The 24311-nt window shown below is 32.9% G+C and overlaps 2 protein-coding genes and 1 long non-coding RNA gene across 4 annotated transcripts; 2 read left to right on the forward strand and 1 right to left on the reverse strand.

Moving 5' to 3' along the window:
* Nucleotides 1–925: 925 nt before the first annotated feature.
* LOC133700980 (uncharacterized) lies at nucleotides 926–2867 on the forward strand. The gene is made up of 4 exons (XR_009843495.1): nucleotides 926–1157; nucleotides 1315–1447; nucleotides 1541–1595; nucleotides 2610–2867. It is a non-coding gene; the product is annotated as an uncharacterized LOC133700980 (long non-coding RNA).
* An 8153-nt stretch (nucleotides 2868–11020) lies between these two features.
* On the forward strand, nucleotides 11021–13784 carry LOC133701441 (leucine-rich repeat protein 1-like). Of its 2 annotated transcripts, XM_062125358.1 has the most exons (7): nucleotides 11021–11401; nucleotides 11484–11616; nucleotides 12236–12307; nucleotides 12715–12858; nucleotides 13042–13113; nucleotides 13196–13267; nucleotides 13369–13784. In XM_062125358.1, the coding sequence occupies exons 1-7, from the start codon at nucleotides 11320–11322 to the stop codon at nucleotides 13445–13447; spliced, it is 654 nt and encodes a 217-aa protein (XP_061981342.1). In that variant the 5' UTR covers nucleotides 11021–11319; the 3' UTR covers nucleotides 13448–13784. The 2 variants fall into 2 exon arrangements, with proteins under 2 accessions (XP_061981342.1, XP_061981343.1); XM_062125359.1 differs by lacking the exon at nucleotides 11021–11401 and having other exon boundaries at nucleotides 11490–11629.
* A 159-nt stretch (nucleotides 13785–13943) lies between these two features.
* Nucleotides 13944–20921, reverse strand: LOC133701440 (uncharacterized protein At2g33490-like). The gene is made up of 11 exons (XM_062125356.1): nucleotides 20567–20921; nucleotides 20076–20148; nucleotides 18455–18529; nucleotides 17658–17719; nucleotides 17510–17578; nucleotides 17278–17306; nucleotides 16914–17118; nucleotides 16608–16838; nucleotides 16211–16264; nucleotides 14635–15646; nucleotides 13944–14246 (listed from the first exon to the last, which is right to left on the reverse strand). Exons 1-11 carry the CDS (start codon nucleotides 20681–20683, stop codon nucleotides 14236–14238), a joined length of 1938 nt encoding a protein of 645 aa, XP_061981340.1. The 5' UTR covers nucleotides 20684–20921; the 3' UTR covers nucleotides 13944–14235.
* Between the last annotated feature and the right edge of the window lie 3390 nt (nucleotides 20922–24311).

Consider the following 24311-nt stretch of genomic DNA (forward strand, 5'->3'; position numbering starts at 1 on the left):
TTATAAAATTTATTTTTAATTTATTTTCTTCTTACACTGTCAAATATTAAAAAAAATTCATTTTTCAGGATAATATGTTAAAAAACAATTTCTAGTGCTTGAGCATGGGCCACCAAGATAATCACAAGCCCAAGTCAAGGGCTGTATTTATGACAAATATTGGGTCACAAAGGCACCTCTGAACCCAATATATGGCCTATTAGCACACGAACCTAGTTTATGCATTTTCATTTGGGTAAGCTTCGAGACTTACGATGATTTTAGGCCTGCGTTTATACCCAGCCCAATATTGTATTGTACGAGGGTTTATGTCCAAGGAGTATGAGCCCGTGGGCCCATAAAAAAGTAAAAACGCAGCAGAGGCCTGCTTCAAATTATGGACTGTAGATTGCAGACGAAGAATTTTTTAAAAAAAACTCCTTAGAAAACGAGGAGTACTTGTTTTTAATTTTTTTTATTTTAAATTAATTTTTTATATAATTTTAGATCATTTTAATTTATTTATGTAAAAAATTAATTTTAAAAAATAAAAAATATTATTTTAATATATTTCTAAACAAATATTTTTTAAAAATAATCACTAATATAATTTCAAATAATATCTAAACCATCAAAATTTCCTTAATCTACCAAATCATTTATAAGATCCTTGAGTATCATGCTTCTTGTTGTTTGACAGGGTAGTTTAATTATAATTTTTTAAAAATTTATTTTTTTAACTTTAAATTATTGTTATTTATATTTTTACATGGTTTTGGTATATTAATATTAAAAATAAATTTTAAAAAATAATAAAATTTTATTTTAATAAATTTTTAAATAAAAATCACATAAAAATTACCCATATTACACTTCAAGATCTGAACTGTTCAAACTTGACTTTTGAATTTTAAAATGATGAGGCCTTCCTGGCACTTTCGATAAAGTTAATGGTGAAATTTCTCTGGAACTTCACTAAAGTTGAAATATTGATTCAAACCTAATATTTTAGATTTCTATTCTTTATTGCGTGTAGGGATCGTGGGAAACTGCCAAATTCTGTTCTATACATATCAAAATGTTCACATGGAAATTCTACTCCAAAATACTTTGTTCTCTCCTGTTCAGATTTTTCTAATCAATCCTGATGGCATCGTCTGTAGACTGCAACAAAGAGGGTATCAGAACTGAAACACGCACCTTTTGGTCAAGCCAAATTCTGGGGCTATAAAGATCTTTCCTAACGATGATATCAAATCCCTGTTAAATTCAATATTTTCTCTTTGGATATGGTACTCGAATGCTGCTTATGATAGTTAATTTCTTGCTCAACAGGGGATGCTCTTTCTGCTTGGAAAGCAAATTTGGCAGATCCAAGCAACTTGCTGCAGAGCTGGGCTCCTACACTAGTCAATCTATGTACATGGTTTCAAGCTACTAGCAACAGCAATAACAGTGTCGGCAGGGTGTATGTGCCATCTTTCCGAACTTTACTCTTTTTTAGGTCATTGCCATTTACGTTTTGGTAATTTGAAATTGGATTTGATTATTGAATTTGAAGGGACCTTGCTAATACTCGTCAGTGAGCTTGGACTTGTCACCAATCTTCAGTATTGGTAAGTTAAATACTTTTATTAGCATATCATGTTCATGATAAGAACTAGTTTACTTGACCTGTAGAGTCTAAATTCTTTTCATTCACCGTCGTCTAACATGCACTGAACCAGTTTAGATTTATGATAAGAGGTGAAAAAAGGACACGATGTTATTATTAGACTAATTGATGCTTCCATCTAACTGAAATTGGTAATTTGAGAAATTCGAGAAGCTTGGCCCTGCACCAGAATCAACTTACTGGAAAAATTCCGGAGTCTCTTGGCCATTTAAAATCTTCGAGGTTTATGTAAGCATACATATACATATCTCTTGAATGGTTGAGGAAACCTAGATCAAATGACAACAAATATTATAGCATGATATGGTTTGTAGGAGGTTGAACTGTAACCACCTGAGTGGACAAATACCAGCAGTTCATGAGTGAGGGCAACTTGAGGTTCTTGTGACTTCATTCACTTTTTTGTTATTCCACTTCCGAGCCTCCTCAAACGCTAAAAATGCATTGTTGTCAGCAGCCTAAAACTAAAGAAAAGCAGATGTTTTCGTTTCATGTATGAGAGTCACTATGAGGTGCCAATCGGCCATCTCCTCGAGCCATTGTTTGCTGTGATTAACTTAGTCTTCTTCTGTTCTTTTCCCCAAAATCAATTAGTCTCGAAAAACGAACACAGATGGTTATAGTCTGCCATCACTGTTAGAAATTCGGGAGAGAGGAAGTGGGAGACATCATGAAACGTCTTTCATTTGTTATACCCTTATTAGTATTATGGCTTATTTCTTACAAGATATGTATTTTGAACCTCCAAGAATTATGTTTTATCTCTATAATCTTTCATTTGTTGTTTGATTTTTAAGCTTATCCTAATGTTTTTAAAGTCAGCGCCCCCATCTTTTAACTTATAGTCCACTCCTATTTGTTACTAATTATTTAATTTAATCGTTGTGCTTAGGCATTTGAGTATCTACTTAATTCAATTTTTACATTTTTTTTCCTTTTCTTTTTGTTCTATTAGCATTTGAAGTTACAGTGATTATACAAGACGCTGGAGCTTCAAGGTACTCTAATTGAACACGGGGGACAAAATACCAGCATAAATGCCACTGTTCCAAAATAAATTGTGTTTTTCCTTTAGCCTATTCTGCACCGTAATAAATAAAAACATGTTCTTTCTTAGTGCATGGGCAGTTTTTTTTTTATTTTATGAAAGTTTATCTGTACAATTGGATTTACACCTGAATTTTATGAAGAATTAGTATGCTTATCGATGCTATATTTTATTTTTTTTCATAATTATTTTTACTTTACAGAAGTTTTGCGTGCATGAAACTCTATTTCAGCTTGTTTATTAATTTATTTTTTGGTTACAAGCTTGTTTAATTAATTGAGATAATGAAATGAGAGACAAAAGTTCGCTGATGAGGAAACCATTTGGGCGAGGCCATTGCCGTGAGCCCGACAGCCCGTGTGCCTATTGAAATGGGCTTAATTATGGTTTCTCCGTCGATAGAAGAGGTTGATTTTTTTTTTACTTATAGAATTGAATTTAATTAATTTCAAAGAAAATTCCTAGTTTAAATAAGAGGTTTTAGTAGGCCGGGCTTCATATGATATGGTGATTAGCCGAAGCCCTTCACTGCATGCCCACCTATCCCTCCTATCCTCGTCAACCGGTGAAAGTTGACTGCCGTGTAGCCTAGCAATAGCCTTGTTTTTTTTTTTTTTTTATCATATTATTAAATTAATCAATATTTAACCTAGATATTAAATTTCTTTCATTTTTTTTAAAAACATAATCGTCCCTCATTTTGTTTTCTAGAGTGAAGAAATTTTGATGTGGCCCGCTAGTTTTATTTAGAAATTGTTACAAGTAGATGACCTATGAATAAGTTAATAAATTAAATATATACCTAATAAATAAATTAAATATATACCTAATAATTTCCTAATAAAATGATGACATAAAGACGCTCGATCCTTTTAAGATTGGCACTACAAAAAGAAAGTTTTAGTTAAACTTACCAAGTATAATGACAAGATTTTTCGTTTCATTTGCAACAAAGAAAATTATTTCGACTTATCATATGAAATTAGAAATAAAAAGTTTTAGTTATAAAAGTTTGAATTAAACTTACTAGATATAATAACCATCTAGGTGGTGGCCCAGTGATAAGAGCTTGGGACCAAGAGGTTTGTTCTTTCTATAGTCTCAAGTTCGAGCCCTGTGGTTGCTCATATGATAGCCACTAGAGGCTTATATGGTAATTAATTTCAGGGCCCGTGGAATTAGTCGAGGTGCGAGCAAACTGGCCCGGACACCCATATTAAACTAAAACAAAAAAAAAATTCGTGTCCAACGGTTTTTCTTACTTGTTGAGATTTATTTTTTTGAATTATATAAATCAAAGGATAAAAATTATGGGCTTACCTTTTAATATTCGGTCTGCAAACATAGCAACCATCACCATATGCCACCATTTTTAAAACTCATTAAAGCATGCACCTATCTATCATATAAGAAATTATACAAACTATAGTTTTTAGACCCGGCCCGGTGGCCATCCCGGTCATAGGCCTGGGTTCTGGGTTTTGACCGGGTCACCGGGTAGTCCAGGTCAATTCTTTTTTTTTAAAAAAAAAAAATCAAAACGATATTGTTTTAGTAAAAGAAAAAAGTCAACGAGTTGAATCATGTTTTTTACTGGGTCTTGCTAGGTCAGCCCACTGGGTCACACCGAGTTTTTTCTTTTTCTGTTTTTTCTTTAACCCGGTCCGGTTCCAACCCCGAGTCGACCTGTCAGGCTGGCCAAGTTTTAAAACTATGATACAAACAACTCGGATTGAAAAATATATATATAAATATATGCGCATGTAAATGCAGTTGATTTTCATTTACACATAGGTTTTATAATGAATATATATTTAAAATAAAGTATTATCCATCTAAATTGATATTTATCACTTGATTAAATGTTTTGCAACCTGAACTGTTTAAAAAATAATATCCACCCTGGAATAATGTTTATTAACAAAGATTATGTTTATCTACCTTTTCAGTTGATATATTTATTAATATTACATTCAAAGCTTATGTGCACATATCTAAACATGTCAAAAGGCTTAAAATAAATTATTTTTAAAGACATCCCTGACTTAATATTATTAATCAACCCTCAATATTTCCCATTTTTATATACATTGAAGACAGGAAGGGCATCCCTAGCTATTGTACTAGTCCAAAGAATGAACCTAAATATTACTCATTTTCTTTGCCTCTCTGTTTTTTCAAAGCTCATAAATTAATCATTATGATTTTTTATAAACATATTTTAATATATTGAAAAACCCAAACGTGATGCTTAGACATGAAAAAAAATCGGAAATCAATCACATAAACTAAAAGGCTATAAAATCTCACTTAAAAATAATAGCGTTTTTCTCAACAATTAATGACCTATAAATTTCATATTTTCCCTAATATATTGGAGACAACTCATAAAATACAAGAATGTACCGAGTTAATTTCCCTAATTTTATCTACAAATACACCACTACTCGTACCTAACATGCAGTGGAAGTACGAGAATTATGGAGCATTGTAATAAATAAATAAATGGTCAGGAGTTGAAGATATTAATTTGCATATATTAACTAACTGGTTATTTTGGTTGTTGAAGTTATTTAAATTGTTTTCAGGTTGCTGTAAAATGAATTTCAACTATCCAAAATAAAGAAAAAATAGAGAAAACAAATCAATTAGGGGACAGGTTATTAAAAAATAAAATATTACTTCATGGATGTACAAGACACGTGTATACAAAGATGAAAGAAAAATCATAGCAAGCATCGCAAAAATTGATTTAAGTATATTTACCTATAAAATCTCTCTTCTATTTCTCTACTCCAAAATATTATAGAATTTATCGGATATATCATATGGTGGTTGCCACCTTTTATTCTGATTCTGGCAACGCATCACAGAGGCCGATTGAGTTTGTTGATTTGGACGACCCCAAAACACCAAGAAAAGTAATCATGGATGAACACAACCCTAGGTTAATATATGGGGTGAAGCTTTAAAAAGATAGTAATTGAATTGAAGTATGGAGGGAAAAAGGAGATGGAAAGAAAGAAAAGCAGCTACAACTTGCTCGCTTTATTGTTGACATGTTGGACTATAAACATAATTCAAACTAAAAAGATATCTTTGACCCCCAATTCTTCCTTTATTCAAGCTAGCCATGGTGAATTCAGCTTTTCCATGGGGCCAAGAGTGCATAATTTAATTAATAAATAGTTTGTCAATTCTGGGTTATATAGAACTCAGCTTTTCCCTTCACTATACAACTATCGTTCTCTCAAAGGTAGATATGGGTCTGTTTATTACACCTAGGCTAGGAGGACTCTCTGGTGAGTAATTAAATTAATAGCGTCGGGCTTGTGTTTTGTAATGTGCATTGGAGATAAACGAGGGAGAATAGCCTCGAGCAAGGGGTTCCGAGAAAGGGCAAAAAAAAAAGCAAAAACAAATACAAATATATTGTCTGAGGTAATTATATAAATAATAAAGCTAACAGGTGATCAAGGGGCATCTGTTGATAAATATTTAATGAGGCTAATTATTGTTGATTGCCACGGGGAATAGAAGGGATAATTATTATTTATTAAAACCCCTTTATTAAAATTTAAATTCACTAATATGACCTTTAATTCATTTCTAAAAGTTTTTTTTTTTTTTTTACTTTTAATGATAGCATGACCATTATTTTTTTAGGGTTTTCAATTTAAATCTCCTCCTTTTATGGATGTTTTAGGAATTTCTTGTACCAGTACAAAAATCAGTACTCTTTTGTTCTTTATTATTATTTTTTCGTTGAGGAAAACTCCGTATATATTTTTTATATTAAATTATAACACCTTCAATGAGAAGGGTGAGAAGGAAAAAAATAATATGAAAAAAGAACATTTTTTGCCATCGCTGCACCAAACATTCAAACTGAAAATAAGAAAGAAAAAGAAAAAAAAATACTTAAGAAAAAATAACTACAGAGAATAAAAAAATATTTGTTAACAAATTCCTTGTATAGAAATTCTCGGGACGTTTGGTACAAAATCGAAGTATGATTTTTAGTTATTAGTTATAATCTAAATATCCCTTGTCAAAGGATAAGAAAGTCCCCAGCGAATCTCGATGATGAGACTCTTTAGTTCTAGGCTTTTTAGAAAACTTTACTAGATTCTTTTACGCGTTGAATCAAATTCTTTCTCAGATATTATTAAAGTGTTTTTAAGTAAAAATATAAAATTATAAAGAAATTGATTTCACGTGATTTAATTATATTGACATGTTTAAAAATAACTTGAAGAATTAATAAAATTATAGTTTAATTTAAAAATAAAATCAAGACGGCTTCATTAAACTATTAAACTTGATTATTTATCAATCTAATGTTAAAATATAAAATTAAAAATAATTCAACCAAGAAAATAAGCCGAGTCAACTTGAGTTAACTTGTTAAATCTAAATTATGATATTAAAATAACCTCATAGAATGCAAACCTAAATAAATTATAAAACTTGATTCATAATCAACTCAATATAAAAATGTGAAATCGAAAAAAAAAATCAACTAAAAAAAACAAAAAAATTGAGTCAACTAGCTTAGCTCGCGACTTGGGTTTTCTTATAATTGGGTTCGTGATTTTTCATTTGTTTGTGCTATACCCGGTTATCTCAATATCATTAATCGAGTTGCGAGGTTAGCAGATAAATCTGGGCTGCCTCATTTTTTTTTGTTATTTTTTATTGATTTTTTTTTTACTTTTTATAAGGTTATTTTAGCATTGTGACAATGGTTGTAAATTTGACAAGTTATCTCGGGTTGACTTAGATTATTTTTTTGGTACTTATTGTTATTTGATTTTTCTTTTTAAATTTATCATTTAATATTGGATTGGTTAAGCATCGGGCTTCGTAATTTTTTTATTTGCTTTTCGTGGACTTACCCCAGTCTCGTAACCTATTGATAAGCTAATCAAGGCTGACTTAGTTTTTTTTTTTCAATTTATCATTTAATATTGGATTAGTGGGGAATTGAACTTCATATTTTCTTTTCATGTAGTTATCGCGTTTTCATGACATGTGTTATGGGCTTTAAAGGTTAAACCGGGTTGAATAGGTTTTTTTGTCATTTTTTAAAAAATTAAATGGTTTATTTCTCCTTCAACATTTTGTTGGCTGAGAATTGACTTTCTAATTTGTTTTGACTTGTTTTTTATGAAATTATCGCGGTCTTATGAATTTAGCATGTTATTTAAAATTAGTTTATTTCAATCTAATATGTTATTATTTAAGTATTTTAAAAAATTTACATCTAATCTATTGTTATCTTAATATTAAAAAATACATTACCCAATGTGCATTAAATTTTAAATTCATGATAAATATCTTACTAAAAACACGTTGGTAATACCTCAGTATTTGTTTTTACTAAAAAACAATTAATCAAACCTAGTGCTTGTAGCACCTGTTTGGCATTGTTTTTTAAATGATGGTCGAGTAAAATTTAAATTTTTTTATTTAAAATTAATTTTTAATATTTTTAGATTATTTTGATATTAAGATAATAATTTTTTAAGAAAAAAAGTTTTTTCTTATATCTTTCTTCTATTTCTAGTCATGGTAAAACTTATTTTTATTAATTTTTTTATTTTAAATTATTTTTTAGTGTTATTGTATTGTTTTGATATGAAAAATAAATTTTAAAAAATAAAAATATTATTTAAATATATTTTTAAATAAAAAACTTTTTAAAAATACTTTTTTATTACACCCTCAAACACCACCCAGTAACCCTACCTCAGTAACCCTACATTGAAAGTTGTTCTCTAGTGTCTTTTCCACTAACGGTTAAAATCTTCTTCGCGAGTTACTGTACCTTTTGTTTTATATTGGTTTGGCCTTCCGTTTTCTTTTTATACTAATGTTAATCTTTTATTTTTAAAATTACTTTTGCTTTCTTTTTTAAGTTTAAATCACTCTTATATTATACAAGTCAAAATAAAAACATGATATGATTTCATATAGTTAATGATTTTCTAATCAAATAACGACAAAATAAATATAATTTTAAAAATAAAAAGTTTACATTGGTATAAAATCAAGAACAGGGAGACAAATAAACCATGCATGTGGAGATCTAGTACGAATTAAAAACTTGTTTCGTGAGATGGTTGTCTGCGTATTTGTTAAAAATTTAAATTTAAATTTTTTATTTAAAATTAATTTTTTAATATTTTTAAATTGTTTGATATACTAATGTTAAAAATAAAATTTAAAATTTAAAATTTAAAATTTAAAATTTAAAAATTTAAAAATATAAATTATTTTAATATATTTTAAAAAATAAAATAAAATACAACACTATCCAAGTAAAAAGGCACTGGAAAACTAACCACGGACTCCCAAACGAACAATTATGTCAAACTTTAAAAGTCGAGTCTCACATGCCACCAACCACACAGTCCCATCTCCTCCTTGCTAGTGGACGTGGTCCATTAACCAGCTAGCCGCAACTTCCAAGTGCCTCTCCGACCCGAGAAGCAACACCTTACTTCCGAGGTAATGACCACGATGGAAATCGAAAAGAATCAAGATTTGGAAAGATCATCATCCTCTGAAACTTTTGAAATTTTAATCTTAGCATTGCTCATATAGTTTGAATTCTTTCTTCTTCTAGCATTTTCTCTGACGTTCGAAAGGATAGATAGGTTTCACCCGAGGGGAGAAGATGGTTAATTGGATATTTAGGCACACCATTGATTGGGTAGACGCAGAGAATGGTAATGAGAGCAAACAAGATCAATGACCTTTCGTTTTGTGATAAAGACGAAGAAAGTTCATTGATTCCATTCACATGGAGTCAATGGTGAATCTAATTCTACCTCAGATTGCACTAAAGACAGTTTGGCGATGAAACCGTAAAATCAGGTATAAAATCATGATTTTTTTTTTAAAAAAATCAAAGGTTGTGATTAATTTATATGTAAACATTATAGCTAAAACACTCTTGTAGGTTTATCTCCGTTTATTGAGTCGAACAGGCACCTCCCATTTTTAAAGTGGAGTCAGGAGTATTGCTGACATAGTTGGGCTAGACTCCTATTGATTATTCTGTAACTTAAGAAAATATTTCAGAGCTATCTGAAACTTTTCTAAATGTAAGGAAGGGGAATTAATTAGGTCCCATATGAGCATATCTATCCAAAGACAACTGTACTCGATCGTATGCAAAGACTGTTGGATTAACAAGAATAGAAAAATGTTCGAGAGCCAACGAATCTCCTCTAAATTGGTTGACTTACAATTTGGTTAATTACTAGAACGATGCTTCCTTCGCCATTAGTGAATTGAGAGAGTACTCTGCTCCTCTGAAACTGGGCCTTTCAGTGCCGAATCTATTTCTGTCCTCGAAACGCATTAAATATACGTTATTGAAGCAACTAGAGGGAGGAAAACAGTAAATAAATACATAGGAGGCGTTTGCTCGACCACAACGTATATATTTCCAAGTGATATTATTCTCTTATGCTTATGCTCTTCGGACTGGTCCATATCTATATTTTTAACACCTCTTAAGATACGCAGAAAAAGAAGTTCATTAAGAAAATCCATGCTTTAAATATTCTTTTTCATGCTCGGGGAACTTGAAACTTGGAAGTGGGAAAGAGACAAGCTTAATGAGTCTCAAATATTCTCTTCTATCTTGTTTTGGGCCTTTTGGCTCTCTTATTCAAAAAAAAGTTTGTTGATTTCGCTCATTCCGACGCTGCATGCACGCAGCACTCTGCAATCTCTATGACTAGCTACTGTCGTTATGATTTGTTCAAAAAAAAATATGATTACCAAATAGCATTGAAAAACTGCTTGGTGCTTGGATTTAATTAAATCTAATTACATAAGTAATTAACAACTACTAATTTTATCAAAAAAAGCAATCACTACTAACTCGATGATAATTAACAGAGAAGTCTTCACTTGCGATTATCATTATTACATGGCTAGTGAACACTACACATGCGTGTTTGCTTCTTTCGAGTTTCAACCTTACTCTGTGGAACATAAAATAGGAAATTCCTCATGCATCCAAATGCAAGATATTAATAGGTACATAGTTCAATTTGATTGAATTTGCATCTTTTATCTGTTAAAGTATTCCCTAGTAAAGTGTCATGGTCGGTCAAGTATGAGGACCATACGGTGGTCCTCAGTGAACTGGACTAGTCTTGTTTTACTTGCCAGGTCTCTCTCTGCTGCTACTCTCCTACCTTCAAAGTTCTGACATGGCCAGCAATGGCTGAAAAGGAATAGGAATATAGGCACTGCACAGGTGATGAGGACAGAATCGTCCACGTAGTGAATGAATAAGGGTAATTTAGAACGTGCAAGGACTCTTGGCAGCATCAGACAGAGCAACTAAACAATTGAAGAGATAGACCCACTTCTTAAGAACTTTGCAGTGGAGAAAATTGTTTTCCTTTATTTATTTTTTCTTAATGCACAGTAACCAAACTCTTTTATGAGCTCTATAAATTCCCCGACAAATGCTGTTTCCCTTGTGCTTCCATTCTTTATACAAACTTACTGAACTCTTTACCCCCCCCCCCCCCTCCTGTAAAAGTGCCATAAACATCTTGACTCTTTACCCAGGCCTAAAGTTCCCTAAATGGCAAGCTGTACTGTGTTACATCTTCTCGTTCTTGTTCTTCCATCAATCATTCTAGCACTAACAAATGCAAATTTAGAAGGTACACATAGGTTTTTCTTTCATCTTTCACCAACTGTGAGTATAATTGAACTGTGATTTTAACCTTTTGGTCCATGAACTAGGGGATGCTTTGTACGCTCTGAGGAGAGCAGTGAAGGATCCAGGGCATGTTCTCCAGAGCTGGGACCCAAACTTGGTGGATCCATGTACTTGGTTCCACGTTACCTGCGATGGTGATAATCGGGTTACCCGACTGTAAGCAGCATACGTATATTTACTACTAATCTTCCAGTATCCCTATTTTTTATTTTTTTTCACATTTTATTTGAGCCTTTGTGCATGTTTGCTTTAATTTTTGTAGTTTGTGTGTTGTCTGGTTGTTAAGGTTAGAAAACTATGACTATATTTTTGCTTCTCAAAACAATTATCTAGACCTTAAATAGTCCAAGACATCTAATTAGGCACTAGAGACAAGCCCCTCATTTCTGACCAAATTTACTAATCTGCATGCGTGCGTGACATCTATTTGTACATGATAATCTCCTGGGTGGACAATTTTTTCAAATATGATGTTCGAAGATCATAGTACTACTATATCCTTAACTCATTTTTGTTTCTTTTTTACAACTCAAAATCTTTGAAACAGGTTGTGTGACTCTGATGTGCTAGTAATAAAGGAGAAGACAGGGAGAAACAAACATGAAAGTCGTTGCTATGTATATACATGCACATGTAAATTTAAGAGTAGCATAAATTCTGTCATGGAAGAAGTAACTCAACAGAAATAATTATCTGTTAAATTGTCAAGGAAGTAATTATCTCGACAAATTATAGAAGTAATAAATAGTGAGTACTAAAATATTGGCTGTTGCAGAGACCTGGGAAACGCAAAGCTTTCAGGCAGTCTGGTTCCTGAGTTGGGGAAGCTCGTCCGTCTTCAGTATCTGTAAGCACTTCAAACTATCCAGAGAATTTAAACCTGCCATAGCAGCAACACCATTTTTTTCATTTTCTTAACTACATAGATTAACCATCAAAACGTTTGATGTTTAAGTGATTTGAATTCGTTGAAAGAGCACAGCAAATTGGGCTAAAACGTAAGCGAAATCGGGTTTTATCAGTCTATGAACTAACTGGATTTTATCAATCGAGTACGGTCAATAGGGTTCTTTACTAGTAGTTTATCAGCTTGTTGCTAGTTTATCCAGGACTAGATCAAGACAACATTCACCTCACCTACCATCTGGTGGACTTGTGATCAAACGGATACTAGCATTAAATTCGACATGATTTATAGTGTGCTAAGAGTTTAATGCTAACAATACTAATGTTAGGTTTATGTTCCCTATATAGGGAACTGTACATGAATGAACTGGTGGGTCCTATACCAAGGGAACTTGGAAACCTGAAGAGCCTTGTGAGCTTGGATCTATATCACAACAACCTCACTGGGACCATTCCTGCTTCACTTTCTAAGCTTTCCAATCTTAAATTCCTGTAAGCATTCTTTCAGATCTGTGTTAATTTTAATTACCTACCCTTTCATTTACAGATGCTTGATCAGAATCAAGTGGATAAAATCATTAATATTGTCAGGTTCGTTTTCACTTTTATGACGACCTAGCTAACGTATTGCTGATGGTCCATCTTTGCCTGGTGTGTCACGTAATTACCACGCAGGAGACTGAACGGCAACAGACTGACTGGAAGGATACCAAGAGAACTGACCAAATTGGAGAGCCTAAAGATCATGTGAGTCTTCTTTGTGATCTCCAAATCACCTTTTCTTCTACACAATCTTTTGCCCGTCCAACAATCTAACCTCTCTGTGCAGTGACGTGTCAAACAATGATTTATGTGGCACCATACCTGCCTCAGGTTCTTTCTCCAAGTTCACAGAGGAAAGGTAAACAGACTGATTTATTGGAATCAAAAGCTTTCGTTTAATTTCTTTGTTGGAAGTGTCTTTTAATTGTTCTTTCCTTGATGCTGGTTTTTCGAAAGCAGTTTTGTGAATAACTCAAGACTGGAAGGACCGGAACTGATGGGATTTGTGAGATACGGTGCTGCCGGAAGCTGTAAATGACAGGCCACTAAGAGGCAGTTACCTAATTCCATATATTAACTCATTATATGGCAACGGTTGTGTGCTTGTTTACTAGTATAATTAATTATTAGATGCATCTAGTTAAAGTCACACCAAGAAATCATCTTTATTATGAGAAGAATCTCTCGCCTTCCATCAAAAAAAGAAAAAAAAACAGAGTAGAATCTCCAAGACACCAGATCTTGCGGTTACTATCACCCAACTGCAGTTCCTTTTGCGGTTACACAATATAACGATAACATGTAGTCCACTCTTTGATGATATTAACAAGATGGTGGAGATAAAAAGAGCGGGAACGAACCTCTGCTGTCAGAAATGGAGGTCTTTATTTATTTTTTTTATCTTTGGCAAGTCGGTGAACATCATGGAACATGATTCCTTTGGGACAGCGAAATCACTCGAGTGAACATGATAAATCACGGGAAATGTAGAATAATCTATCCGGTTAGCACTCCACTAGACAACTCAACTATGCTATGCGAAGTGGTCCTTAATTAAGGACAAGAAATCAATGAGATTATACAAATGGGGGAAATGCTTAAGGGGAAAATAAATGGAATTTGGCTATTACTTCCAAGGCGAGCAAAAAAAAAGCAAAAAAATAAAATAAAATCAACGGATTAACAAAAATAACAATGCAAGCCAGAAATCAGTAGACAAGGATTATATTTACAGTTCTCCACCTGTACCAAATGATGCGAGAATTGTGTGAGCTCAAATTTTGGTTGCTGAACTTGAAGCAAAGCTATCACTATAAAAGAATAGAATCAAACTGCACCTGCATTCACCAAATGTGAGATTTAGAAATGATACCACTGTCATTAATGAAAACAAAGCTCGGATGCATGAGCATGTATGCATTAAAAAACTAAATTCATTTACATTTGGTGCATGTACATGTCTATCTAAGTAACTAAAATTATGCATCTCTATAAATTATTTAAATGGAAAATTGCAACTGATGAAAAAACATGCAAGAGTTTCTCAGATGCATACAATTTGTTCTCATTGGGACTTCAGCTAGTATAAGAATGGTTTTATGCGATCCAAAAATGTACCTAGATCAGTCTAACCCCCAGAACTAATAACCCCAGCGTGACAGTGATGCGTGAGCATAACTTATCCTAAACTAAATAACCATTCAAATGCTTTTGATTATGAATTACCTCTGATTTGAACTGTCTGATTGACGATCCGGGAACCAGTGGATGATGGCTGGGTGTTAGATAAAGATATTGGGGTTAGAGGAGGTGAGGCAACATTCTCAACAATCCCTGAATTCTGAGCGACCATTACTCTATGTCTGCTAGAGGGTATTGAAAAACTGCGAGGGACAATTTGAGAAGGTGTAGGCAGTTGAGATTCTACATTTGATGCTGACGTTTTGCTTGTACCAGGAAGCATGTGGCCTTTGGGAAACAGTGGAGCTGAATGACCAACCAAACCTACAGCCCCCGGAGACTTGGAGGTTGAACTGACTGGGGGTCTGGGAAGCTCATGTAGCTCGCTGATTTTGGGTGAGGACACAAATGGAGGGGAAGAACTAGGAGATACTTTTGGTGATATTCTTGGAGACACTTTCGGAGGTGATGAAAATAATTGGGCAGTTGGATTTCGCAAAAGGGGTCCAGAGAACAATTGTGGATGTTCTGCGGAGACTGCCTTGGTAGACCATGGCTGGGATGTAATAGGACCAGAAAAGGCATATCTTTTGATTTTCTTAGATTCAGCGCCAGCCGGTGGCTCAAGCCTTGAAAAAAAGAGTCCATCAGCTAGAGGAGGAGGTAATCGGGTGGATGCAGTGTTGTTGTTGCTCTCCTTGAGTACTGACTGCGAATTTATAGCAGGGGGCTTGCTAGACATTTCAACTCCTAGTAACTTATCATTTTTTTTATGGCCAATAGGGGATGAGTGCCACAAATTCGGAGGACGTCCACTCAAACTTGTCTTTAATGTTTGAGTAACCGGGCTACCAGGTCCTGTAGAATTTGAACTCTTTGGGTCTGCTGGAGTAGGCAATACATAAGTGTTGAACTTTCGGGTGGATGATGGCATCAGTTGTTTTGTTTTTCCAGCTGGATTAGATTTCACTTCAGCAAAAAGTGGAGCTGATTGGGTGCCTGCACTAAGTTCTCCCTTAATAGGAAACGATGTCCTGTAACTTCTATCTGGATTTTCCTGCAAGCAGTCCAAAGAGAAGTATAAAACTCACCATCAGTCAAAGATCTGATGTCCTGGTTTTGCATTATAGAAATAGATTACAGCAAACATTCATGTTAGCGCTGAAATAGAGCAAGATATGCGGTGCTCTATGAGTAGAAAGGGTGAAAGTCTGTATGTATCTGTCAACACATCCAACCCAACTCAATTACTCAAAATGGGAGATCTATAAATACACGTTCAAGTGGATATCCAAAAGGAATAAATAATATTATCTAATAGCAGGAAACACTAAGAGCAGATACGGCATGTATTGTGTTCCATTACATTACTTGTTATTGAGATTATCCATGCTAAGGCTTTCATACTGATTTTGCCAGGTTATTAGTTCAAGCACACAAATCATTTTGAAGAAAAAAAGTTCAAGCGTGCAAGGATGGTGAAATATGATAGTAGTTCTTAGATTTAGAAAGCCTGGCCAGGCAGATTAGATCACTCATTAACAGGCCTACAATTGCATTACACAGATATGAAATCAGCATGATCACTCAGAACACCCAAGTCCATAATATGAAGGTTTACCTTTGCCATTTCCAATGTCACAACTTGGGGAAATGTAATGTCCTCTAAATCCAACTGCACAAATTGTTACACAGCAAGTTGAAGTTAAAATGGAATAGAAATTCAGTTGAAGGATGCATTGATTGAAAAAATGGAAATCATGACGAGTGACTATAAAAGATCGTCTTAAATTGTTTATCCTGTGGAATAAGTTTCAACATGAACAGATAACACAGAAAGGCCAATCCTATAATTCAGAATTCATGCACTAGAAACCACAAGTGAAACGTGCAAATTTCCTCCTTTACAAGGTAATGCTATTCATAAAATCCTAAAACACAATGCATTATAGTTGCTTTTCTGAAAAGAAATGGTAAGCTGATTGGCTCCACTGATGACAAGTGCATTGAAGTCTTACCTCCATTGACTTTATTGATTTGGAAACTTCTTGCTCCTGGTCATTTTGTCCATAGTCAAAGCTCAATTCTCCATCATCAATGGCATCATCATAATCTTCATCATCATCATAATCCCTCCCATCATCATCAAGGCCACTAAAGTGGTAATCTATATGCTGCTGTTCTGAGACCAATTTGACATGCGGCTCAACAGATTCAAGAGATTTAAGAGCCTTCTTAAAGAAGCAGAGCTGCTTTCAAGAAAGAAAAAGAATTAACTATTAAACCAACAGGTTTAAAAACAAAATTGTTTGAAGAAAAAAAACCTGAGCAGCATGGTGCCGAGCCGCCTGTGTAAGAAGACTGCGAGATTGTCCTTCCTTCAGGGATTTAAGACGAAAAACAAACAAAGTGGCCTCCTCATCATATTCATCATGAGCTGCTTGTATTTGCTGCATAGAAAAACACTCTCCCTTTCCATTTCTTCCACTCACTCTTTCTCTCTGTCTCGCCATGTGAGCATATACATCTCTGTAAACCAAGTAACACGGGGAGAAGAAATTTATATCAAATTTCAGGGCTTTCATTTTTTTTTATTTGTCTTCCTTCTTTATTTTTTCTTTCTTTCTTTTTTTGAGTGTGTGGGTGCAGGTGCAAGTTTAGAAAGGTGCTTGAAATAGTACCACAAACCTTTTCTCATCACACTGCTGCTTCATCTCCTGTATGAATGAAAAAAGTCTTCAGCGACTGCTCCTTCAGTAAAATGCTTTAACTATCATATACAAGATAATAGAAAAAATAATAAAATAAATGTTTAAGTGTGAGCACTGATTTCAATCATTAAGAAATTAAGCATTTTCCAAAGATAATTTAACATGAAAAGTTATAGATAGTCTAAGTTAATGAAAGCTTGTAAGATGACCTCAACTGTTTGAAGTTCATTCAGAAGAGACTCTGACGGGCTTATGATTGTCTGATTTATGTGAGAACGCTGAAAATATCAAACTAAAAATCAGTACCACAACAAAGCCAGGACTCTTAGTAATTTTTATTACAAAACAACAACTCACGTAGCAGTCAACAAGTTTCTGGAGTTCAAATTGCGCTTTTCCCAGCATCAGCAAGACCCTGCCTGCAAAGAAAACAGAGCCAACTTCAGCTTCACTTCCTGTCACCTTCTTGGAATGCAACTATATGTAATTGAATATGCACTCAAAAGGAAAAAATTCATTGAATTAAAGACCAATTATTATCATTGCATTAAAGTTTGTCTAAATGTATCACCATAATCTTTTTGAAAATTGAAACTTGAAATGGTATCTTCAGTTAAAACTGATGAAAAAACAGATTAGATTGTTGATTCTGTAACAAATGCAAAAGTAAATTCTCTAGCAACTTAAAGAAGAGAAAGCAGAATCAATTTGAACATTACTTAAATAAAACAAAGATGTTAATAAAAACACAGTTTCCAAAGTACAGGCTCATGAAAACAAATCTAGTTAGGACCCTGGATCTGTAGCATGTATCAAGACAGTAAAATATTGACTGTGAGTTAAGTATTTCTCAGTCAAATGTGATTTTCTGAAGTAAGAATTAGTAGAAAAGGATTAGGATGGTTTAGCTTTATATCTTCATTGCAAATGTCAATAAATCTATACAAAAGAAATGCAACTCAGATGTTACAACAAACACTGAAAAGAAGTCCTAGTCCCCACTAACAATTTTCTTTTAACTTTTAACACCAATATCATGATGAACAAACCTGTCCACACTGAAGTTATTAAGATCCTTAGTAAATTAAGTCACCTACAATCTATTCAAATTATCTACTGAACAAGAAGAGTAAAGAAAGTATTCATTAACTTACCACTTTCTTCATCATCATTCAATGCAGTTTTCGCAAGAAGGCAAGCACCCATTTCACGCAATGATTCTGAGAATTCTGAGGAAAGATAGAAGTGAGAACATTCTAGAATCACACACCAAACAGGATCCTTCAAAACATGCAAGTGCTCTGAATCAACACATAAAACACTGTGATGTTCACTAATGAACTCATTTTACATCCTCACAATCTATAAACCAAAAGGCCAACAGCAAGCTAAAATGCTGGAAAGTGCCACATGTGCATAACTTAGGCTACTGCCAGTCATGGTTTCATCTGGTGGGAATCTATTGCAACTTAAGCTTCCAAAACAGGTTTTAATCTTAGGGATGACTTTCTTTTGGATAATATTTTGAGTCACAACACCCCCCAGGTATCACATAACAGTCACGGTTTATTTAGGAAACTTGTTAAGCAATCAACATAATTTTTAATAATTTTAACAAATGGTCATTGTAGTAAATACATTCAGTAATTAATATCACAAAAAAAAAAGCAATATAAGATGCTACATAATCTTGTTGATTCTTAATTTGTACAAATAATTTGCAAAATCAAATGTGGAAGAGAGTTGAGGTATTTGGATTAGATCTTAAAATGATCACTAGGATGTTTAGTTTGGATGCAGAATCTGAAGAGTGAAGATTGATATTGGTGAAATTATTGAACAAAATTAAAAGTGAATGTGAAGAGTTGTTGGGGACTATCAATGACAAAACAAAAAACAAATTGGCTGCAAAACCGAGGTTTTCTGTAGCATAACAGCCAGAATATGCATGATAGCTCTTGTGGTTATGTAATAGGCTGTGGTGGTGTGAAATGAAAAAATGCCGCAGAAGTGGTTTGTAATGATAAAGGCTGCCTGATTTCCGTTATGTTATGTATCACCAGTGTTATGCAAAAATTTAGTTCATGCCCATTTGTTATGTACCAAGTTTGTTCATGAAATTGGGTACTCCACAGACCTCCAACTCACTCATTGCAGAGCAATCGTCATGCTCAAAACATGATTCATGTGATCTAAATAACTCCATACCCAGTGCCCGCAAAACAAAGCTAACAAGATATTTTAATCGCAACTACTAAGCCTTTCCTTTCTAAATGTTTTGTTCTGTGAACCATAATAATTAGCTTTTGCAATGTTGCCATTGGATGTTAGTCGATGACTGGGAGCTGAGACTTCTTCAAATTTATAGCATAACATTGCCTTAAAAAACTTCAAGCTTCATTTCTTAAGGGACTATATGGCTGCCACTTCGTTCTAATTGAACCACCAACTATCAATAAAGGACTTCCACCAAAACATTATCATTATTAGTTTCACAATTCAAGTTCCCCCTCCCAGAAAAAGAAAAAAAATTAGTAAAATGAATGCGAGTTTTACGCTTCATTCATTTAAGCAAAAGACAATTTGTTGAGGGGAAATGAGAATGGCACTAGTGGACTAACAATCAAATGATAGTGTTAGTAAAACTGTAAATACCCAGGCCGATACAAGAATATCAAACTCGATGCCCCTTCTTATGAATTGACGGTGGTATCCATGGAAAAAGAATACAAGGAATTCAAGTAAAATACAGCGCGAGAAAAAAACGAGGAGTACCAAAGGCACAATTGGCGGTTCCAGCGGCAGCAGAAAGTAAGCTATCATAGCAATCTTTCATATCTTTCATGTCCTGAAAATAATAAAAAGCAACCAAATTTTATAAGAAACAGAAGCAGAATCCCAAGAGATCAAAAGCAGAAAAAAGTAGCTAACATTCGATCATTAATATAGCTTAAAATAATGGTTTATTAAAGTAATTATACATAATCTATTCACTAACCAAACCAATCATTTCATTGTTTATGCTTTCCCTTTATTACAATTATTACTACTATTATTATTTTTATCCAAACAAACTCAAAAGACTCTGATCAGATCAGATTAAGCTTAAAATCCTCAATTATCTATTCAACAACAACAACAACAAAAAGTTGCAATTGACCGACACAAAATGTAAATTATTTAAGTAAGAAGAAGCAGCAGTCGTGTTTGGTTGCTGCGAAATCAAGGCAAAGCAAGAACGAGGGAGGGAGAGGAGTGAAGAGTACCTGAGAGGCTTTAGCAAGCTCATGTGATTGAGAGAAAGAGGGAAGATCCCTTGGGTTTTTATGTACTACTTGTTTGTGAAGTGAAGCAAATCCTCTCAATTTCCTAAATGATTTCATCTCCTTGCCTTTGATGATGAGGGAGGGCAGGAATTGAATTCGTTTCTCTAGCTGGTGTTAAAATCCCAAAAAAATAAAAATTGAAGAGTTTTTCTTTAGTCTACAACGTAACTAGTGAATGGGATGGAGGAAGTGGGAATGAATAATATTCCCTTTTTTTTTTTTTTATGGAATATATACAGGAAGGAAGAGAAGAAAGATCAAAGCAAAGAAATCTCAGTCTCGCCAAATGACGACGATTCATTTCATTATTTATTTAAATTAAATCAACAAACGACTTAAGGGCAGTAAAAAAATTAAGAATTACTTTAAGACAATTTCTTTTGTTTCTCCTCTTCCTTCGATTGTTTCTTTGTTTGTGGACGCTAATAATTAATAATTAATAATTAATAATGATGTATTATTTTTTATTTTTTATTTGAATTTTAAAGTAGTATATTGGTCAATTACGAAACATACTTTCTCATCTTTGGTCCACGGTCAAAATCTCACTACTTCTCGTTTCTCCCCCTGGACAAAAACAATTTTTTTTTTTCTTTATGATGACTATGTTATAATCTCGGTTTTTCTCCTTCATTTTAATCCTTACTGATCACCATAACTCCCGTGCATTAAGGGTGTTTGGCCCAGGAGTTTTGAAAAATAAAAATTTGATATTTTTTTATCGTTTTGTTGGTATAAAAAATAAAAATATATTATTTTAATTTATTTTTAAATAATTAAAAAAAACAGTTTTGACCAGAATCTCAAACATTCAATAACAAAAAAAAAAAAAAACAATTCATCTGTCTTGTTGGTGTTATATAGTTTTGAAATGATCATCGTTAGATTATATTTGGTAGTGTGGTAGTGGTTGTTTTTCAAATAACTTTTCGTACTAAAATACATGCTAATAATTTTTTTTTATTTTTAAAAAATTATTTTTGACATCAACACATCAAAACAATTCAAAATATATAAATCATATTAAATTTTAATAAAAAAAATTAATGTTTTTAGAAACGTGTTCCAAGCGGTATCTAGCAACAACACCAATGAAAAGATTTCACTTCATCAGAGATTTTGTAAGTTTAAGATTTACTTGTTAATATTATTATTTATCGTGTATTTAAGATGCTGATGTTTCAAATAAAATATTAAGATATTTTGCAAGCGACTATATAGAGGTCAATTCAACCAAGCCCTCCCATAGTTATATCCTATCTCCGTCACTTACTGTGCATGATTCTACAATGCCACACATATCTTTATTAAGGATATGCTGGACAAGGGATGAGTGGAATTAAATTTGAGAAAGGTAATTGTTAATTTTGTTTTAATGAGGTTGAAACTTAACCTCCAAGGTAAGTAAACTTAGAGCGTGTTTGGCAGTGTGATTGCGGGTATTTTTTAAATAACTTTTCGTGTCAAAATGCATGTCAATGATGTTTTTTCATTTTTTAAAAATCATTTTTGACATCAGCACATCAAAACGATTCAAAATATAAAAACCATATTAAATTTTAACAAAAAAAAAATTCAATTTTTTTGGGCCCAAACGTAACCTTAGCCCCCTCTTGTTTTGAGTTCTAAACAGGGATGGGGTAAAAAAATTAAAAATTATATTTAAAATTATTTGTTTTATGTTTTTGAATAGTTTTGATATATTGATATTAAAAATAATTTTTAAAAAATAAAAAATATTATTTTAATGCATTACTGAATGAAAAACACTTTAAAAAGTAATCACTATCATGCTCTTAAATACCCTTTTAATGAGAAAATTATTTTTATCTTTTTTTTCTTCCAATTTATTATAATTAACTAAATTTCCTCTCTTTTAAATCATACTCTCCAACAGTATACATTGTTTGATATTCATTATTTTATATTTGATTGTAAATGATCTCGCCAATACACTTGATTTTAGCCTCCAAGCAATCAATCTTAAAAGTTGACTTTCACATCATTAAATATTACTTTTATAATTGTTATATATTTCTCTAATAATTCACCCTTTTGAATCTTGCACCCCACAGTCCCACACCACCTTTAATATCATAGAGTTTAAGGGAAAATGCTATACACTCAATAAACATAAACCAAGAGTCTATATAAGAATATCCGGAAAGCGGTGAGTGTGCGAGTGTACTCCTTCTAGCCCTTTTATTGTTTCAAAAATAATAAGTCGAGATCTTTACTTCCATTTTAGATCCTTTGAAATGAGAATCTTAATCGAACAAATACTGGGTAAGAAGAACATTTCCTTAAACGGAAATCTTGTCCATACAAATTTCTAATTGTAGGAGCCAGGAGACACATGAAACAGTTATAGATAAATACAAGGGTCAAAAAGATTTTCAAAACTGTGTAGAGTAAAGTGATCATCAATAATTATTTAGACTGTGGATTCTGTTGTTGACCTGAAAATTCATAAAAATTAAAATAATGTTTTTTAATATGTTATTGTGTTTATTTTTTAAAGTGTTTTTTATTTGAAAATATATTAAAATAATATTTTTTATTCAAGCCTTTAAATTTATATCAAAATCTTACCAGTCGTGCCACAACCACCTCATAATTTCAAATTAATGAAGATGGGATTTAGCGACAGCTTAGTTGGGATGAAACTAAACTATGTTTTTTTTTTGGTTAATCCTACGCAACTAAACTAGAAACCGTGGAGATGGAGACACGGTTTGATGTAGGATTGACGTCGGAGCTTTGAAAACTTAAATTTTAATGGATCACGTCCCGCGTTCGAGAACCGAAATATTGACCACAGAGGAGGGAAAGTGGTCATTTAATCTCTCATTTCCCCAATCAAACAAGTCTACAGACGGGAAGCCTGGGAATTGTTGTTGAGATGCTGGAGGGGACACTAATGTGTACTCTACGGTTCTCAATTATTTGCATGTATATTTCTTTAAATTTTTATTATAATAATGATTAAAGCCAGGAGACGTAGACTTTCTATGGTCAACAAAATCGCCTTCCTTGGTGTCTAAGTTAAGGAGCCTCCTCTCAACCTCCATGTCCACGACCTTCCACTTCAGATTCCAACGATGAATCTGCCGCGTCGGCGACTCCGGTAATATTTCTTATGATGAGTCAAAAGCAGTCCCAGGTATGTCTTATTTGACTGACGTTTACCTTACTAGGAGATTGATGATGTGAAAAGATAAAAATCCAATATGCTCGCTGACCCGAAATTATACTGTCATTTCATAAAATTATACATTACATTTCAAAAATCCCCTTGAGCAACATAAGAAAATAATTTTATTTAAGAAAAAAATGACGACCGGGTACTTTTTTTCTTATTTCTTAAGGGATCTACATAAAATTTTCTATTATATCCTTATTATATAGATACAAATTGAGCCATTTGTCCCATTATAGTTTCTAGATTTGAAAATTATGAGCTAAAATATAAATTTAAAATGTAGATAAGCAGATTTAATTATACTTTGAGGAGATTAATGTGTCATTTTAGTTATTCATGAAATTAAATTATACAGCAGATTGTGTCCTTTTAATTTGTTCATGATATATCTTTACCAACGGAGGATGTAAGAGCTTTTATGGAAATCCCAACAAAACTTAGTAGCATGTGCTCCAATTAAATGCCATTAATTAGATCTATTTT

The sequence above is a fragment of the Populus nigra genome, chromosome 8, assembly GCF_951802175.1.
Source record: "Populus nigra chromosome 8, ddPopNigr1.1, whole genome shotgun sequence".
NCBI lineage: Eukaryota > Viridiplantae > Streptophyta > Magnoliopsida > Malpighiales > Salicaceae > Populus > Populus nigra.

What these genes read in the sequence shown, in the direction of transcription:
- LOC133701441 (XM_062125358.1), top strand. Translation starts at nt 11,320, where the DNA reads ATGGCAAGCTGTACTGTGTTACATCTTCTCGTTCTTGTTCTTCCATCA. An exon ending in CTCGTCCGTCTTCAGTATCT is followed by an intron (nt 12,308 to 12,714) that starts GTAAGCACTTCA and finishes TTCCCTATATAG; the next exon opens with GGAACTGTACATGAATGAAC. An exon ending in CTTTCCAATCTTAAATTCCT is followed by an intron (nt 12,859 to 13,041) that starts GTAAGCATTCTT and finishes ATTACCACGCAG; the next exon opens with GAGACTGAACGGCAACAGAC.
- LOC133701440 (XM_062125356.1), bottom strand. Translation starts at nt 20,683, where the DNA reads ATGAAATCATTTAGGAAATTGAGAGGATTTGCTTCACTTCACAAACAA. An exon ending in AGCTTGCTAAAGCCTCTCAG is followed by an intron (nt 20,149 to 20,566) that starts GTACTCTTCACT and finishes TATTATTTTCAG; the next exon opens with GACATGAAAGATATGAAAGA. An exon ending in CTCGGCACCATGCTGCTCAG is followed by an intron (nt 16,839 to 16,913) that starts GTTTTTTTTCTT and finishes TCTTGAAAGCAG; the next exon opens with CTCTGCTTCTTTAAGAAGGC.